Source organism: Megalops cyprinoides, chromosome 5 (genome assembly GCF_013368585.1).
Source record: "Megalops cyprinoides isolate fMegCyp1 chromosome 5, fMegCyp1.pri, whole genome shotgun sequence".
Classification (NCBI taxonomy): Eukaryota; Metazoa; Chordata; class Actinopteri; order Elopiformes; family Megalopidae; genus Megalops; species Megalops cyprinoides.
In genome coordinates, this window is record NC_050587.1 from 28489977 (window position 1) to 28508897 (window position 18921).

The window sequence follows — 18921 nt, forward strand, 5'->3', positions numbered from 1 at the left end:
GCATATCCCCATCAAATATACAGTTAGTAGTTTGTGTCCTTGTTTCCATATCAAAACCTCAAAAATAAGGGAAGTAACCCTCACCAAATCTGTTGGGGTCAGGGACACGTAGATAAGCTTTTTATGACCCAGGAATAAATGTGTTTTTGCAAGAGAATATTTTAATGAAATGATTTTATATTGTGAACAATATCTGTATGTACCCTGTATAAATATTTTGTTGACTTGAAATTCACATAATTTGTTTTAAAATTAGTTCCTGTTCCTTGATTTCATTTACTTAAATAACCATTTTTATCTAACTGCCTGTGATAATGACCAAATAAATTAATTGACTAAAAAAAATGACCCCTTTCAAGAGAATACAAGGGGGAAATTATTATTGTCAAAAAACAGTATAGCCACATTTTAGCAAAATAAAAGCAGAAATACTTAGGCTCACATGGAAACTAACCCACACAAAATTGGCACATGCTGTGAGCTTACACACTTGCAATTGCTTCAATTGCCTTGCACTTGCACAACGTTTTCCCACGGGTCAATGCAGCACTCTTTCATTATGAGAGAGCATTCAAAGCAAATTAAATTCAAAGCAATTAAATGCAGCAAATAATATGAATCCAATAGCACATTATGTAAGGTGCCTGTGTTCTCTATCATACCTGCATATTCTCTTGAGAACATCTGTTACAAGTAAACAGCAAGTAAACCTAATCTAACTGAAAAGTTGTGAACTAATGGTCTGCATGTATCAGCAGCAAGGAACTTGAATTTGTTACCAAGTGAGTTTGATTGAATTTTTCTTGTCTGATGTAGCTAACATAAACTGAAAGAAGTTATTCTCAGAATGTACCAGTACAAAAATCACAGAATTGGCCTTCAATGAATCAAATTTTATTTGTGATAACACATTGTTAGTCCTATACATCAACACAGAACATGGTCCTCATATAGTGATTTGAAAAAAAGAAAGTCTAGGGATAACTGAGAGACTCCTGGAAAACAGTGGACATGTTAACAGTGGAATAACACGAAAAATACATTAATTTATTCCATCAGTTCAAGTCTAGGGGCAGTGTGGTGGACAGGGGTTGGCACAGTTGGCTCCAGCAGGCCATAAAGAGAACCCTCCATCCAACTGTAGCCAGGGCAGGGACATCATAAGTATTACAGTGCGGCAATGGTTCCAGCATATTATCTTTTAAGACAGCTTTTGCTAAACAGCGTGGCCCAGGGCCATAAAAGTGCTTGTTGCTTGGATGGCAGGAGAGACAGTGACATGAAGAGTTAGAAAATTCCATAGGTGGTATTTATGATAGTAAAACAACAGTACTAAGACTGTGTTTCAGAAGACAGCTGCATCTGCTGAACAGAGAAGTCTGGCTCATGATGTTTCACTTTTTGTTTTGTTTCATATGCAGAAGCTGTGCAAGAAATTGTGTACCATTTATCTTGGACATCAACCAGTGACCAGTTAATAGAGTCCAGAACACAGCCTAATAAAGTATAGTTGTCCCTAATACAACAGGCACCATGTAGCTACTTTCCTGCCTAAGCTAACAGGAAAGTTTACATTACGAAAATGTCTCCTGACATTTCCCTTACTCCTAGCAAGCCGGCAGCCGTCGTTTACTGGCCTGCTGTCAACGCGAGATAATACGGAGCTAAGGACGCTTGTACATGTGACGTGGCCTCTGAACCCCCTGCTGCCTACTGATCTGTCAAAATTAGCCAGCTCTTCTCTACTCGACCCTCCATGCACCGTTCCTCTACTGCTAGCTATTAGCTCCTTGCTGACAAGCTGATCAATCTCAAATAGCAGTGTAGCTGATCGGACTGAATATCTTACACAAAAACAGCGATGAGTAAAAGGAAAGCGCCGCAGGAAACTTTAAACGAAGGAATTACCGACTTCCTCATAGGTAGGCTGGGAGACACTAGCTAACCGTGTCATCTGTGTCGTTAAGCAAGATAGATCGCTAACGTTAGCTGTAGATCCTAGCCAACACAGAGGGTATCAACTGAAACTACAGCTTAGTGTTATTCGTGGTATTCGCATTTAACTAACGCTAGCCAACTATCGCAATTAACATAGCCAGATAGCTAGCAAGGTGATCTCCAGTTTCTATTGCTGAGCTAGTTAGCTTGCTAAATTTGGTAAATTATCTAGCTCACTATCATGCAACCAAAGATCGCTGTCTGGATAGTAAAGTATCGCTATCTAACGTAGCTAGGTACACTATTATGGATAAGCTAATTGCTGCTCACCGACTAATGGTATAAAAATAGCTAGCTAGCTGCCTTCCTCTACGTCAGTCTTGCGCAATCATTTAAATCCCCCCTTTGCGATTCTTGATTGGATAAGATTTTACTATGCCGGTTAACAGCGTGTGGGAAGTGGAAGTCGCGAATGCAGACAGAAAAGTGCAAAGACCTTTACATTCCTGTCTTTTTCCTTTCTCTCCAGAACTGGCCAATTATGAGAAAAACGTAAACAGAGCAATCCATAAATACAATGCTTACAGGTGAGTTTCTGCTGCATGTGAGCTTCCTTACTTTTTCGGCATTTCCGACTCAGTGAAGAACTTGCTCGCCGTTACAGATGAAGGAACCGAACGGCTTTTTTGTGTTGAAGGAAACAACAATTTGAGTGTCATACCTGAGACTAAGGAACAGGATTAAGTTTGGAATGTACCCTCCTTTCTCTCCTAGGAAAGCAGCCTCTGTGATTGGTAAATACCCTCAGAAGATCAAGAGTGGCACTGAGGCAAAGAAACTGGTGAGACTGGTGAAACTGGTGACGCAAATAGTCGGTTCACGGACATGGAGTGAACTGTGTCTTTGTGATTGTTTTTAAACATTACTTCAGTTCAGATGTTGTCAATCATTTGTGGTGCCCTCAGTTAATTTCCATGAGCATCCATCATAAATTTAATTATTAAAGGGAAATTTTCTCCAGGTTTGTTTTTAGATAAACCAATTCCTAATATTGGTTTCTAGTTCTCTAAAAAGAACTATGATATTGTCATGTTTTGAGTTCTTTGCTGTATGCAATTAGCTCTATAAGTTAGCATCTTAGCAGATCATGTTTGTTGACTCTCCTGTGACCATTAGATGGCTTATCTGGTAGAAGTGTGGGTTGCCATACTTCATGACAGTTCTTCTATTATGTGTTTTATTGAACCTAATAGATTGAAAAGCACAATTTAGATTGACTAGGTCAGTCACAGAGAACTGAGTTCTGTATTAGGCCGATGCAGCAATCATCCATGCTGCGACCAAATGCCACTTTCACAATCAGCAGTGACAGGCTATCTAGACAAGAAATTGATGATTCTTCAGTAACAGTAGGCACAGTACATCCCAGCACTCTATCAACCATAACAATATTCTTTCTTATACCTTTTCATAAGTATCAGTGAAGTCCCTCAGTTTAAATAAACTTACAAATTCATTCTTGGGTGTGAAATGGGACTTTAGCGTGATCATTCCAGATTTTCTTGAAAGGTTGCACATACAGCTGTAATGTGAATATTAGAAGATAGGCCATTACTAATGTATATCTTAAATCTTTTAGAGATGTTTTACATTTAAGTGATTCTTCTTCCATTTTAGTGCCTTCCCAGACATATTTTAATTTATTGTAATTTTTGACCTGCAAAAAATGTAATCACAGTCTTTGTTCCAGATGTTAAAGATGTCAGTGCACTCTGATACATGTGTGTGACACATTAGGAATTGATGTAGAAATATGAAGATTTAAAAGGTACCATCTATCATTCAATTGAAAGTGATATTTTACAGACTCTATTAAATAAGCTCATGGACTGCATTGTATGAATGAACTCTAGAGATGGACCTCTAGTAGTTTTATTTAGTCTAGTAGATATTGCCCATATTTGATGGGGTGGGGGTATCAAATCAAGCTAGTCCACTACCATATGTTGCTTTCAGATGGCAAAGAATTGTTAAAATGGCTTGTTCCCATAAAACAAGAGAGTATTCCCACTCAAAAGAAGTATGTGTCTGCTGTGGCAGTTTCACTACTGTTGACTACATTTATAAGTTGGGGCAACACTAAAAATTTGAATCATTTGTGCAACATCTAGACAGCGTAAGCATGGATCAGTACCATCTGTGTTTGATTTCACAGCTTACAGCATTAGGAACCTCAGATAAGAATGTTTATGCCCCAGCAGCACTACTGGGCTATAAACTGCATTCCTACATGTAAAATCTTGGCAGGATGGTTCCCATTCATTCATCTCCAAGTATCCTGTGGCATTTACACCTGCTTGATTTAATAGAGCCCTAACATTTCAACAGATTCCTGCATTAGGCATCACATGGTTAATATTTTATTGTCACATTTTACTGCTTCTTATGCCTGTCCATGTTTTATGTTTTCATCCATCTTCTTACAGGATGGAGTGGGAGCGAAGATTGCAGAAAAGATTGATGAGTTCCTAGCCACAGGGAAACTGAGGAAGCTTGAAAAGGTAAAAGATTGACAGCATTTTTTTATGTAATTATCTTTTTACAACCTAAGTAAGGTGTCTTTTTATGGAAGTAGGCAGGTAAACGTGGGATAAAGGTGTAATTGTGGTGCTAAAATTTGGATTGTCATGGTTCTGTTTGTAGTTCAGATGAACTCCTTGCATAATATTTACCGTCACCTACTCCAAAACTACAGCTTAAAATGATAACTTTTTGTCTACAAAGAACATTATCAATTAAGGCTTTCACTCAGAGACAGTATATCTAATGACAGACAGCAATATATTGACACCTATTGATACAAGTCATTGTGTTAACCTGTTTTATCAAGTTGCTTCTTTGCAAGAATTGAGAAAAAAGGCTTGTCCCTCTAGCTTCCATGTTCCTTTCTATTTCAGTTGGTCATTGCACTGTTCTGCATCATTTAATTTTAATGCATGAGGCAGCCTGAATTTAAAAGCATAACTCAACACTTATTAATCTGATGCAGATTCGCAATGATGACACCAGCACCTCTATCAACCTGTTGACCAGAGTCACAGGCATTGGGTATGTCCGTTCGTCTGTCTTTCATACTGATTATACTGACACATCCATCACACCGACACTTTATGCTTCTCAAACTGTGTCCCAGACCAAAGATAACACATGTAGCCCAGAACAAGTGAAGGCATCTTAAAAGCACTCCTGGGGAGGTGTGAATCAGCTAGAGGGAACCCTCAGTCAATCTCATTCTTTCTCTCTGTCTGCAGCCCGGCAGCTGCTCGCAAGTTTGTGGAAGATGGGGTGAAGACACTAGATGGTATGTTCCCCCTTGCTGACTGTTTCTCACACCTGCAAAGATGCACACTGGTCCCTAAATTCAAGTTTGTCAAGTAACATTTTATAAGCGATTGATTGTACTGTTGCAGTAGTTGTGTGTAGTTCAAATAAACTGCATGATATTTACTGCCACCTACTCCAAAACTACAGCGTAAAATGATAACAGTAGTTGTATCAATATTGCAAAGAACAGTCTTTCATTGTCGTCATTAAATCATACTTCAGAGTAACAAATACAAATGTTTAGAAATGAGTGTGCTATACTTTGTGAGCCTACCTCATTACTCAGTTTGCACAAACAACTGAAGTTTTCTTGCTTGTTTATTTTTTTGTTGCTCTTTCAGATCTGAGAAAGATCGAGCACAAGCTTAACCATCACCAGCAGATTGGACTAAAGTAAGCGTGTGTGTGTGTGTGTGTGTGTGTGTGTGTTGTGTTTAAGCAGCGGTCATTTGCAATGGGTGTGACTGGGTATGTAAATGGATCTGTGCCTGATTTGTGGGTGATTGAGTGTTTGCGCACCTATTAGTAAGTGTGTGACCAGGCCCAGTTCATGTAATCAACAGTGTATACAATGTCCATAACACAACATTACCTTTTACTACAGGTATTTTGAGGACTTTGAAAAGAGGATTCCACGAGCTGAAATGGAGAAGATGGAGGTGTGTGGTGCCACTGTCTTTTTGCATATGGATGTGTTATTCATCATCACAATTATCCATCAAGCATGCAATTAATTCACTTTCATCAAGTCCTATTCACTGGATCCTTATTTTCAGCAGATTGTTGCTTTTTAAGCAGGACATAGTTTTGTTTTTGTTTTGTGTATTGTGTAAGGAAAAATAAGCAGCAATTTTAATTTTGTCTTTTTTTTAACAAACAGATGAGACAATATTGTGGTCCACAGACAGTCCACTGACTGTATGAATGACTACATGAACAATTTTTGCACTGTAAAGTATTGTAAAAGCATGTATAAGCTGTTGTGGACATTTTAATAGAGTAAGGAGTGTGGGTTGTAAGTGTAAAGTCTCCTAACTCAGGCTGTGTGTTTTTTTTTTCTTACCAGTCACTGATTCTTAAGGAGCTAAAGTTAGTGGATCCCACATATATTGGGACTATCTGTGGAAGCTATAGGCGAGGTGAGATCAGCTACAGCCTTCAAAAAGCCTTTAGGACAAAGTAATATGTGCTGAGCTGTAATATCCAAAACATAAGAATATTTTTATCATAGCATACAGTTAAATCACATACTTTTCACAACTTACACAACTTCATACATGACATGTGCATATTGTAAAATATATTTTATAATATATTTAAATTAATAGTAAATGCAATACATATGAATACAATTAAATTTGTGATTATGTGTATTACAATGATTGATCATATTTCTAAGAAATGAAGTATATTTTGACATGTATGAAAAATATATTCCTCATATTTTTATTTAGTTTTTAGGCAGATTGAACTAAGCTGAATCCATACTAAAACACTGTGCACTTTGAACTCTTTGCTTGTTTCATTGCGGCCTAACCTTGCAACGCCAGTCTCACACCATTCGCTGCCTCTGTGTGCGGGAGTGCATGTGTGTGGTGTTCTATTTTGTGTGTAACTGTGAGTGTCTGCTCTCTCAGGAGCCCAGTCCAGTGGAGACATTGACATCCTCCTGACACATCCCAACTTTACCTCCCAGACCGACAAACAGGTAAAAACCAGGATTGTGCTGGAAAAATGTGTCACAGGAGTGTTATGTCAGACACCATTAGAGTGTAGAGACATTGAATTATGCAAGATCTTGTTGATTTGAAACTTACTTGTTCTATGTCAGACATAGCGTATACCTGTAATCAGCTTTTCAGTTATAAGGGACAGTGATCTCGTAGATCACTTTCTGAATTAGTGAAAGAGATGAAAGCCAGTTGAATATCTCTCTTCAAAAGTTTGTCTGGCCTCACACTTTGAAGTTATCATATGGTTGTTTTTATTCCATCATTTTTTGCTGCACCAGAGAAAACCTGTTCATAAATTATGAACAGTGATATAATTTCTTTATGCTGATAAAACAGGCCAGACTGAAAGTAGATGCAGATGTATTTGTCTTGTAGTAAGTAGTATCTAATGTCTGTGTGCCATATTTAAAGTTTTCTTTTCCTTTTATGTTAGCCAAAACTGCTACATGCTGTTGTGGACCATTTGGAGTCATTGGGATTTATCACTGACACTCTCTCCAAAGGAGACACAAAGTTCATGGTGATTCTTTTTAAAGTACCTTCAGAGTTGCTGAAAAGTGCATTTTATTCATTTTGAACTTCTCTTGATGCTGGACCTATTAGCATGGATCTTTGCTGTTCTGTGCTGCTGTTAGCAGTTGTTATGCATTGTTAGGGAAAATCAGTAATTCCGTTTCCCCATCCTGTTCTATCAGGGAGTGTGTCAGTTAGCACGTGGAGATGAAGAAGAGGAATATCTTCACAGGCGCATTGACATCAGGTGAGCCACACCATCACATGATCTTTGGTCTTCTCAGACACTTGTGACACACAGCGAGATCTGGAACTGGCTGGTCTTCATTTTTTTTTTAGGAGATAAACATTTTATTGTTTCAGATGTTTCTTAAAGTTCCTTAAATCACTCAGTCATGTGCGGCATTTATAAACTTTCTGAGATTTTCTTAAACTGAAAATTGGAGATGCCTGAACATCACCACAACATCATACACACATCGACATATTCATACTGTAAGCATTAAAATAAATACCTCTCTTTCCTTCCCTGTCAAACTCAGAATATTATATTCCCTCAATCCTATTCTCTCTTAGGTTAATTCCTAAGGATCAATACTACTGTGGTGTGCTGTACTTCACTGGCAGTGACATCTTCAACAAGAACATGAGGACTCGTGCACTGGAAAAGGGCTTTACACTCAATGAGTACACCATTCGGCCACTAGGAGTCACAGGTGAGTCATTCTCAGACTTTCCACTCTTAGATGTCCAAATATTGAGTGTCTTGCAGGGTTTTCCCAGTTTGTAAGATCTGCTTGTGTAACAGTTAAATGACAGTATATTTTCAATGGCTGGCTGTAAGCAATCACAGATGCGTTTTGAGTATAAAGACTCTCATGATAAAGCTATGTGAGACAAGTCAGGGTGTTGCAGTAAAATTCCTTGACAGGAATAACAAAAAAAGATTATGTGACCAAAGCTGGACAGTAAGTATGGTAGCCTTCCTGGACTGTGACCCAAAAGAATTCCAAGCAATATGTCAGGATGCAGTGAAAGATTCTGTCATACCCAATTTTAACCTGAAGAGTACCCATGCAGTGAAATGGAGAATTAATTTTGTTATAAAAGTAGGAATTGAAAGTAATGGTTATTTTTGTGATCTGGTGATATTCTAATTGACATCTGAAGATTGTTATGGCTTAGCATCCATTCTGTTTTTGCCAGATGTAAGAGACTTGCGATAGAGGAATAATAGGGGATGAAAGGGTGTTATACCTTTGTCCTGTGCTGTATTTGGAATATATGATGAATGAGAAGGAGATTTAGGAACCTCCGTGGAATGATATACCTCACTTAATTATCAATTAAATTACAATTAAGCATGCAGTATCAAAGGAGCTTGGCTTTGTAGTTTTTATAGGCTTATTCTTGGTCTCCTTTATCTATATGCAATATTAACATGCAGCTTATTAACATAAGCTGTTCGTGTCTTAGTTCACATTGTGTGGATTGTCTGTGAGTACCATTAACCCTCGATCTCTCATCGTAGGCGTACCCGGGGAGCCTCTGCCAGTGGACAGTGAGAAAGACATTTTCGACTACATCCAGTGGAAATACAGAGAGCCCAAGGACCGCAGCGAGTGAGAGGCAGAGAGGGGCATTTTTTGGGAGACGCACATACTGCATCTGATGTGTGCGCGGGGTCCTCTCAGACAGGTTCCCTGTATCAGAACCTGTACAGCAGATAATGTTGAGATGCCTCTTCAGTTTGTGTTTAGTTTGGTGTGTACTGGTGTGTATTTGTGAATGTGTCAGGTGTAGAGGTTTTAAGTGAAGTGTATTTATTAATCAATTATTTAACCAGCCTTTGTCTTAATGAATTTTATGGTTTAAATTATTCCAAGAGCTGCTAAGATTGTCTGCATCAAGGAAATGGCCAATTGAGAAGCCATACATTTATAGGTAAAAAGGGTATAGGTATAAGGCTATATGGAGGTGTGTTACATAGGAAACACTAGAGATAAGAATGAATTTATGGAACTTCACAAATGATAAATAAACTCATCTTGTCCAGTGTAAACATTGCAGCTGTCTCTGTGTAAATCTGTCCACGAAGCAAACGCATTACACTGTAATGAGATTCAAGAGGAGCAACATGGGATCCATGCTGAGTGTGAAACACTGGCCTAGCACCTCATCTCCTTGGAAACTGCTGCTGTTGGATCTCTCCAGCCTAAACCTTTGGGTTTTGTCTCTGTTCTTTGAACCAACTGCAGTCTACAGATACTAATATCTTTTTCTTTTCATGAAGGCTAGCACCTGTACAGGGTCTAAAAGTGCCTTGTATCACATATGCTGTGTATGTATTGCATGCCATCTCAGATATGAGGGGTTCTTTGTCAGTAGGCATCACCTTACACTTTAGTTGGATTTCCTGGCCTCCATTTCATGTCCATGAAACATGCTGTGGAAGTAGAATTCCCTGATGGAGACTCCACCATGCATATTTCAATATGGCACCAAGCCATGACCCGCTCCATTGGAATTCTGGCAGTCCCCTGGGATCTCCAACAATGAGCTAGCATCTGTCAAAGAAGATAAGGGAAGACTTCCTTTGTTCTTTCTTTTTTTTAATGGACTGCTCCCTCCAAAAATTAATGTACGACTGTAAAAGAGAGCACACTTGTGTGAACAGTATCTCAGAGCTCTAACCTTTCTCTCTGTTGCTCAAGGAGCTGGGATGCTCTGTGGCCTGAATGGTCATTCCTCCCACAGATTTTTATATAAATTGACTAAACTAAAAGCCAGCACAGAAGTTTGACTGCTGTTAGATATTATATAGCCTCTCTAGAAATCACCACCATGAAATGGACTTATTGATGTACTCCAAAATCTGCCCGTGCATTTGTTATGGTTTAGATTAGTGATTTTCACAGATACTGACAGAAAGTGTTAGACTTTACAATTGTATATGTATATAAAGTGCCCAAATTTTCATTTTTTTGTTCCATCTTCTATGTCTCCATTTAGTTGAAAAGAGACAGGGTCCTTTCAAGGGGGGGCGGGAGAGACTGGGACTTGGGCGTTTATGAAAAACCCTAGTTAGCCGGTCAGATTTAACATCTAAAAGCAAATCCTCTGTCCAAATAATGCTGTTCATGATTAATCAGGATCCCACATACAGTTGTGTTATGAGATCCCTATGGGATGGGATGGGGTCAAACAAACACATAATATCACCATGGAAACAAACCTGGCGTCGTCGAACGCAAAGAACGCTGGTCTGAAATAAAATGGGGGGATAAAAACCAGAAAAGTGGTCCTCAACAGCCAATACCAGAATCGTGTCCGTTCCAAATAACCAATAGGGAACAGAAGGAGTAGGATCATGCAGCAAAAACTCCACCCTACGATGCTACACACACTGTACTAGCGGGAGCAAGTCAAGTCGGAATCGTCTGATAGTGACAGTTAGCGGAATCCGTAAAAGAGGTGAGTGTCGAAATGTAGCATGCAAAAAAGAAAACCGAATGCTATTTGGAATGGCAATACAAGGATTTGCGCATTGCATCACTTCGGAGCAGTAACAAAAATGAATAGTTATACTAACTACACCAGCTAGTGTCACGGTTATTTTTTTAGACAAGTAACCATATAGACTAGCATGGTGTTATGTGTTGTAGTGCTTTAATTATTTGTATATTGTGGCTAATTGTAGGTGGAAAAACTAACGTTCACTAGAAAAATGTGTGATTGCCGTGTGGACGTTTCCATAGATACCAGACCGATGTGGCGCTATTAATGAGGAGGCGGTTGTTATGCAATGCTGAAGATAACGTTACCCAGCTGACGATGGCTGCACTCACCGCTGTGCAAGCCAGCTGTATCTACCGGTCGTTTTTGCTACACTAAAAGCTCACCGTAGACCAGTCTAGAGCTGATTAGCTAACGTAACGTACTTTACAATTAATGTTGTTTGCTTGTATTCGCTGGCAGCTAGCTGTCTAATGAGCATTTGTTATACTGCACTACCATATACTAGCCGTGGAAACGTATAGAGCCAGGTAATGTTAACATGTGCTAGCTAACTTAATATTATCAACCACTGTCTAACATCTCAGGTGCCAGAAAATCGGAAAATGGTGGCCTTTGACTGCTCAATACGTGGCTAGTTTGTATCCAGGCACGTCACGTTGTAAGTTACTTAGCTAGACTACATTGTAACGTGTAGAGGACTGTTGAAAGGGGAGTGACATTAAACCTACAAAGCTCAATACTTCTCACGCTGACGTTCTGTTGCGAGCACTAGTTATTTTTTCCATTCATTTGTAACCTACACGTTCTGTGCTGTCCACACGCCTCTAACTTTAACATCAGATCGGTCCAGACTAGCCAGAGAAGCCGGTGCGGCTTTAGGCTTTTGACTGTGACTGTGACTTCTGATGTAACGACAGCTTTCTGTCCCTGCCAAGGGTTTTGGTAGAGATTCTGATTCTTTTACGTCACTGCTCGTGGTTATGGATATTCATGTCGTGCTTTGGCATTCCACAAAGCTAACGTTATACCGAGGACACCAGCATGTGTAGCTAAAAAGTTAAGAGTCTAAATAGTGCAGTAACACAAAATTTCCATAAAGTCATAACATTAACTACAAGTTTTAGATTGTCTCCAAGCATATCTTTTAATGTCTTAATGATATTCGGATGACGATTTTCATGTCTAAACAATCATGTCGCGTGTATTGGAAGCATGCGTTCCTAAAGATAAGATAAAGGCGAAAAGGTTGCCAGGGAAACAAGCGCAGCGTCTTTGGCTCGCAAAGGACTGTGGTCTGAAATAAAATGCAGAGATAAACGCCTGGAGAGTTTCATTAAATAACCAATAGAATGAGCGTGCCTGTTCTCGGTAACCAATAGCAAACTGAGGGGGTGGGGTCAAGCTACAAGTAAACTGTTATCACCATACCGGTGAATTCAGATTTGGGGTCCAGCTGGCCGGTTAACGTTAGCTGAATTGAAGCATAAAACAGGACTTAAAAACTGATATTCAGAAACACTACAAAAGACGGTAGGTATATTTAGACGAGCTGTTAGCCAGAAAATTTCAAATGTAAATGAAAGTGGGAGCGAAGGGCAATTCTGCATTCAGTCATTTCGGGCGTTGAGAGAAAACCGATAGCTAAATGAATGGTTCTGTATACTTAACTGGTGAGCTAGATCGTTAGTTTGCCAGCCTCTTATTTATGTCAGTTTTGTTATCAATGTAGCCACGGAGCAAATGTAAGTTAGCTAGTTAAGTCTAGCCGTCTTATTTGTGTTGGGTAGCTAACGTTAGCTAACAAGCTATTGCGATGGAGGTGGTGACTGTTATTTTATGGGTTCTTTAGAAAAATGAAGTACAGTTAGGTAAAGTTATTTAGAGGGTACAAACCTTAGCTTACGGACGTAATGCATTCAGTGACTTGGGTTATCTAGAGGGTAGTTACCGTTTTTTACCGTTAAATTTTGCTGCATGCGTTATCTATGAACATTACGCACCTAACGTTAATAGTCGGTAAGATTAGCTGCATCGCTCACAGGAGTGTTTCATATGTGATTTTGTAAAGGTAAGTGGTGAAAAGTTAGACAGGTTAACTGAAAGGCCGATTTTTGAGTTATGCATTTTCAAAGAAGCCGCATTTTTTGACATCAGCCGCATTTGCTGGCAAATTACTGTAGTTACTGTAGTTAGATTGGCCATCGCGGGGTGAATTTTTTTAAGGTGAATTGATTCGTGAAGATGCATTCATAACATACGTCATATGAAATTAAGATGTGTTTGCTCTGTCTGTACCTTAATATTAGCTAAGTTGTAAGCAAATGTTCATTTCAGTGTTGGACAACCTGTTTGGACAACCTTTGTCTTATAGCAAGCCAGACACTGTTACCTAATTGTACGGGACCTTAAATTATGCATTCAGCGTTTTGAAACGCACTCGTTAGTAGGCGTAACTGTAAGGTTGGACATGCTGGTGTTATCACCCACATGTACCTCGCTCATAACTCGGAAATCGGGTTTAGGAGTGATTCCTAAGTTGTTTGCATCTATAATTTAAACATTTTAGACTGATTGTTTAATCACGGGGCAAGGTTGATTGATAATACTACGTAGGTTGTCAGCAAGATGGTCTTGTTTGGGTTTTAAATGTTTATTAATTGTAATCCCCCGCTTTGCCCAGTCAAGTGGATTTTCATGCAAGTTGTTTAATGTAGGCAGCTCTAGTGCATTGTTGGAGTTTTGCCCACATTGGGTGTCTGTCAAACCCTGAGGAGTCCTCTGTGTCTCAGCTGACAGCCAGTTTGCCGTTTGCAGGACACCATGTCTGACAGGAAAGCAGTCATCAAGAATGCTGACATGTCTGAGGAGATGCAGCAGGATGCTGTGGAGTGTGCCACCCAGGCCCTGGAGAAGTACAACATCGAGAAGGACATAGCTGCTTACATCAAGAAGGTAATGAGATATCTTCAGCTGAGTACAGAAGGACTGAAATAGTGAAATTTTAACCAATTCAAGTGGTGAAATGTCAAATGAATGAGACATCAATATTGGGTGAGTTCTTGTTTGAAATTTCAAGGTTAGGATACATGCACTGTAATGTATATGCATGTGTCAAGGAAAGATGGATCACCTTTTTATGTACTGTTTAATATACAAGAAAAAGTTTTGAACTTGTGTCCTGGAGACATGGAATTATGTGCCTGATGTAGCTTGACCTGACAATTCTCCAGTGTAATTGGAGCTGAAAATTTGTTGATCTGCCTGGTTGGGCACAGTGTTTATCGGAAGAGAGAAGAGTAATGCATTCTCAGTATCATCTTCAGAAGCCAGCATACCATCTGCTTGTTTTTCCTTTGTCGGAATGGATTGCCTGGTAATTGTGAGTGTTCCATTTGTCATGTGGACTAATTCATACATCCTCAGAATGACAGCAAATAAGCAGTTTAAAAGTGAGTTACATAATGACCTCTTACCCAGCATTTCATACAAATGTTTTAAAGCGCTGCTTTTGTGTTTTGCTTTCCCAGGAGTTTGACAAGAAGTACAATCCCACTTGGCACTGCATTGTGGGTAGAAATTTTGGCAGCTATGTGACCCATGAGACCAAGCATTTCATCTACTTCTATCTGGGTCAGGTGGCCATTCTTCTGTTCAAGTCTGGGTGAAGAAAATACATGCAGCTGTTCATCAAATCAAGCCTTCAAATTCAACTGACCAGTAATAAGACTGACTCAGCAGATGTCATAAATTTTGGTGCAGGGACCTGTATGTTCTGTGCTGCTCTCCACTTTGTCCTCTTTGGTAGAAACGGTCATGTAAAAACTTACTTGTATTTATTTTTGTTGATTTTCTATACAGCAGATATAACATGTCACTCATAAAATTCTTGTTTTTTTAAAAAAAATGTGGGTTTGCATTTGATTTCATATTGTGTGAATTCTTTTGAAATGGAATGATTTATGCTGGGGTTGGTCCATAGGAAACATTGGGGTAATAGGCAGAGGTGAAGAGTTTTGGCTCTTAGGATTAGTGAGAAGAGTAATTATCAAGCTTTCTAATGACCTTGCTGAAATTGAGGATAGATTTATCATTAGGGGTCTTCATGGGTGTTTTTTCTGGACATTTATGACTAAAAGACCGTTTAGTTTTGGTCCAGTATGAATAGCCGTGTCAGTATTTTTAAGCATTGTATCAATGGTCCATTCATTAGCACACCAAGGCAATCTCTTGCATGTTTGCTTGACTTGGCATGAGCATTTCCCTTTCTTTCCCAGGCAGAGTGAGGCATCTCACATTTCACGAAACCTAAGCCTTTGCTGAGTGCTCAGGTAGTTTATAGGAGTCGTAAGATCTCTGGAGAGCAGAGACTGTACAAATAAAGTAGACCATTGTCATGGACACTGTCATTTGCCTTTAGAAATGTTTTGGCTCATAAGGCAAAGTCCAGAAATCTGATTCTTCTCCGAAAGGTGTCACGGTAGGACACAGTTTGGTATCAATACTGGATGGTTGGTCTACACTATACACAAAGTGCAGTGAATTACAGTTAAAAATTAACAAACACTGTAGTATCATTCAAAATGCCAGCCCTTAAGGTTGTGGACTGTGTTCATCCAGTGAGTTTAGATAAGACATCACAGGAATTGATGGCTTTGCTTTGTAGTTTGTTGGTAATTTGCATTGCACCACAATCCTGCTTTCTGAAGCACTCTATCTTAATGTGGTGTCAATTTTAAAGTCGATAGATAAAAATTAACCATCAGCATATACTTGTGTGTAATTACGTAATCTTATTTGTTTTCAAAGAGCTACTCAGTGAAAGCAAGTCTTTTTGCCTGTTTAAGGTATAAGCTTACCTGGTTACTTTTAACCCATGCATTACTCTCAATTTGTATTCAAATATATGTGAATGTAGATGTCAGCACAGACAATCCATGGAAACTGAAATGCACGTTGACGCAGTAAAAACTCTTGCTTTTGGATGTCAAATTTTGGATGTAGTATTTTCAGCAATTATGTTTGGGTGCATTCATGTTACATGGTCCAATTAACTGGCAAAGCCTAAGAGAGAAACAGGCAAATATCTGAAGTTCTGTATTAGTGTTTGAAAACATGCTTGTGTGGGTAGACACCGTTGGAGAGGCTCATGGAGGCATGCAGGCGTACCTGCTAGCGAGGAAACCTCTTGATGAAAGGCAGCAGCTGAGAAACCATAGCTTTCTTGTCCTCCGTGTGCTGCTCTGTCAGCTGGTACTTCTGTAAGAGAGGAGACTTTTGCCTTAAGGGCCAAACATCAATGCCTTTTTGAGACAAGTAGCTTTGGAACTCTAGAAGGCAGAGCATACAAATACTCACTTAGGTTAAGTTTAAACTCAAAATCGCTGCCAGTGCTTCAAGCTAGATGCTCCTCCACCCACAGCCAGGAAAAAATTTAAGAAGTTTCCACTGTTGAAACTGAAAGGGGTGAAACGTCAGCTGTTTTGCAGGGGCAAAGATCTCTCCCCCTTGGTGCTGAGTCCTCCTTAGCTTCTTAAAGAAGAAGTCTATCAGAGTATTCAAAGTGTTCATGGTAGCGATATATACCTTGGTGCCTGTGGAAATGGCAAACTTCTGGTAGCACTTGATTAATAGCCCAGGGACCTAGGAGGACTGAAAGACCGATTGCACACATCACACTGCAGCAATGAGGGTAAGACAGAGCATCTTACTGAATGGAAACCAGCTCAAATGTGAGCAGTATTTTACTTTACACCTACAGCAAGTATAAAGTACAGCCAAATGTTTGTGCTTGCTCAGCCACACTACCTAAAATTCAGTTTCTAGCCACCAACAGGTACTGGAAGGCAACTCTGTCAGGAATATCACTTTCTGAAAAAGGAAGTATCATTAACGCCCTCAGACTTCCTAAGCCTTCAGTTACACAGCTACACTGTTGAAATCCTCACCTCAGACCTCTAAGAGAATTATCAATCTAGCAGCATTTTCAGTCCACAAACAGGGCAAAGTATTCACAGGCACAAATAAGGTATTCTTCATATTTTTCTACATGTGTGTTTGCAAACAGTCCTGCAACTTACGATTTTTCCACACAAACTTTCTCTCGCACAGACACACACTTAATTGGCACTATTCCAAATCGGTGTTACCAAATGTTTTCTCTATTTCAAGTATCTTGTCACATGGAGAACACAGGATTTGGATGTGTGAGCAATTGTTTGTTAGAGATACCGATACTGAGTAGCCCACCTGTTTTTTGGAAATGTGTATGTTCTAGCCTAAGACTTATGAGGTTGGTCATATGTGTCTGAGTAACCTTGCCTTTTTGTTCACTAAATAAGAGTCATAGATAATGTCTTTTAGTAGTGTATATTGTGTTAGAATGAAACCATGAAGATAAACTTCAAACAGGCCAAACAAATGCACTCAAAGATGCATAAAACCCACAATGAATTAAATGAATAATGGACAAAGTATTGAAAGTGACACTGGTGCATTTGCATTTCAGGATAGATCCTGTTCAGTTTTTATAATGGTAGTAAATGGTACTGCAACCCAATAATACACTCCGCCATAAAGGTAGTGGTGGGTACTGCACATCTTCAAATTAAGACAGCAAACCTTTCATGTATTGCTATCCATTACAATGCAGCTAAGTGACTGCCACACTGAAAATTTGAATTTGGTCTGAAAGCAGTCAGATGAACTGAATCATGATAAGCCTAGTTAAAAGCAAAGCAAAACACATATTAGGCATACTGTGGCCTTGCTATCTCATCCACAACAGCAATGCCTGTAATATTGTAAATTGCTTTGGCAGGAAAGATACAGCAAATATGCAAATGGACACAATGAACTGATATATCTGTAAGCTGAATATGGTGATATTTTGATTATCCTGACAGGACAGTCCAAGGGTATTGGAGCATTTGTAATGATGTAACAGGAAAATTGAGACAAAGCAGAAGATAAGAAACAAACTGAAAACGGTCCGGGTGCAGCCATTTATTCCATATGTGGCCATATGGAGTTGTATCTGAAAGCTGTGTGTTAAAGTGAGGCTTAGATGGTACAGAAGGCAGACCTCAGGGTTACTCTGGATATTTGATACTCTGTATGAAACCAAAAAAAGGGAATAACTTGCAGTGCAGGTATTGTTTATATGCACCAACTGACTAATATTTTAAACTGGGTCAGTTGAAACCATTTTTGGCTATTTTCAAAATGGTAAATGGCATAATCTGATAAGCCTAATTAGATGTTTATCATTGCAGACATGAAGGTATGCTCATACCATTCTGTAAGCTACTACAGCAGCATCCTGCATCTCAAACATTACAATATGTGAATATGTATTTCCTATTGTTGTTATAAAACCAAGCTGTCTGTATGATGCAATAGCTCAATATTCCAGTCAGTACAATATTCCTAATCAGCTATCCTGGCCTTGTAGTTATTTATTTCTGAATGCATTCAGTATGGACATTTCTGACATACTCAAGTGTATGTCAAAATCTATTGCAAGATTTTAAGCACTGCAACATCCTATGCTGAAAGTGCTGGTCAAACACGCTTGTGTACACGGTTTGCAAAGGTGTTGCTTTCACCGGATCTGCAGTGACAAGTGTGTCAACTTGAAATCTACATTGCTGGATGTGTGCATGCGTGTGCCTTCTTGATGAGCAGAGATGGTGTTTGTTTGTGTCCCCTGTTTGTGTCCTGTTCTCGGGCAATGCCGTGTGGCTGGATGCGCGCTTTTCATGAGCCCAGCAGCGTGTGCGTGCTTTCTTGCTTGCCTCTTGATGTCCTCGTGGGCTGCATTGAAAGTGCATGCGGT

At 39.3% G+C, this 18921-nt stretch overlaps 2 protein-coding genes across 3 annotated transcripts; both read left to right on the forward strand.

The window, feature by feature from the left end:
* The first annotated feature begins 1701 nt into the window (after positions 1–1701).
* On the forward strand, positions 1702–9544 carry LOC118778043 (DNA polymerase beta-like). The gene is made up of 14 exons (XM_036529358.1): positions 1702–1922; positions 2468–2525; positions 2713–2779; positions 4425–4499; positions 4988–5046; positions 5250–5299; positions 5664–5715; positions 5927–5981; positions 6389–6461; positions 6960–7030; positions 7489–7575; positions 7751–7815; positions 8145–8284; positions 9100–9544. Exons 1-14 carry the CDS (start codon positions 1862–1864, stop codon positions 9192–9194), a joined length of 1008 nt encoding a protein of 335 aa, XP_036385251.1. The 5' UTR covers positions 1702–1861; the 3' UTR covers positions 9195–9544.
* Positions 9545–10950: 1406 nt separating this feature from the next.
* Positions 10951–18525, forward strand: dynll1 (dynein, light chain, LC8-type 1). 2 transcript variants are annotated; one of them, XM_036529369.1, is made up of 3 exons: positions 10951–11042; positions 13902–14039; positions 14615–18525. In XM_036529369.1, exons 2-3 carry the CDS (start codon positions 13908–13910, stop codon positions 14750–14752), a joined length of 270 nt encoding a protein of 89 aa, XP_036385262.1. In that variant the 5' UTR covers positions 10951–11042; positions 13902–13907; the 3' UTR covers positions 14753–18525. The 2 variants fall into 2 exon arrangements, with proteins under 2 accessions (XP_036385262.1, XP_036385261.1); XM_036529368.1 differs by lacking the exon at positions 10951–11042 and adding an exon at positions 12521–12617.
* The last annotated feature ends 396 nt before the right edge of the window (positions 18526–18921 follow it).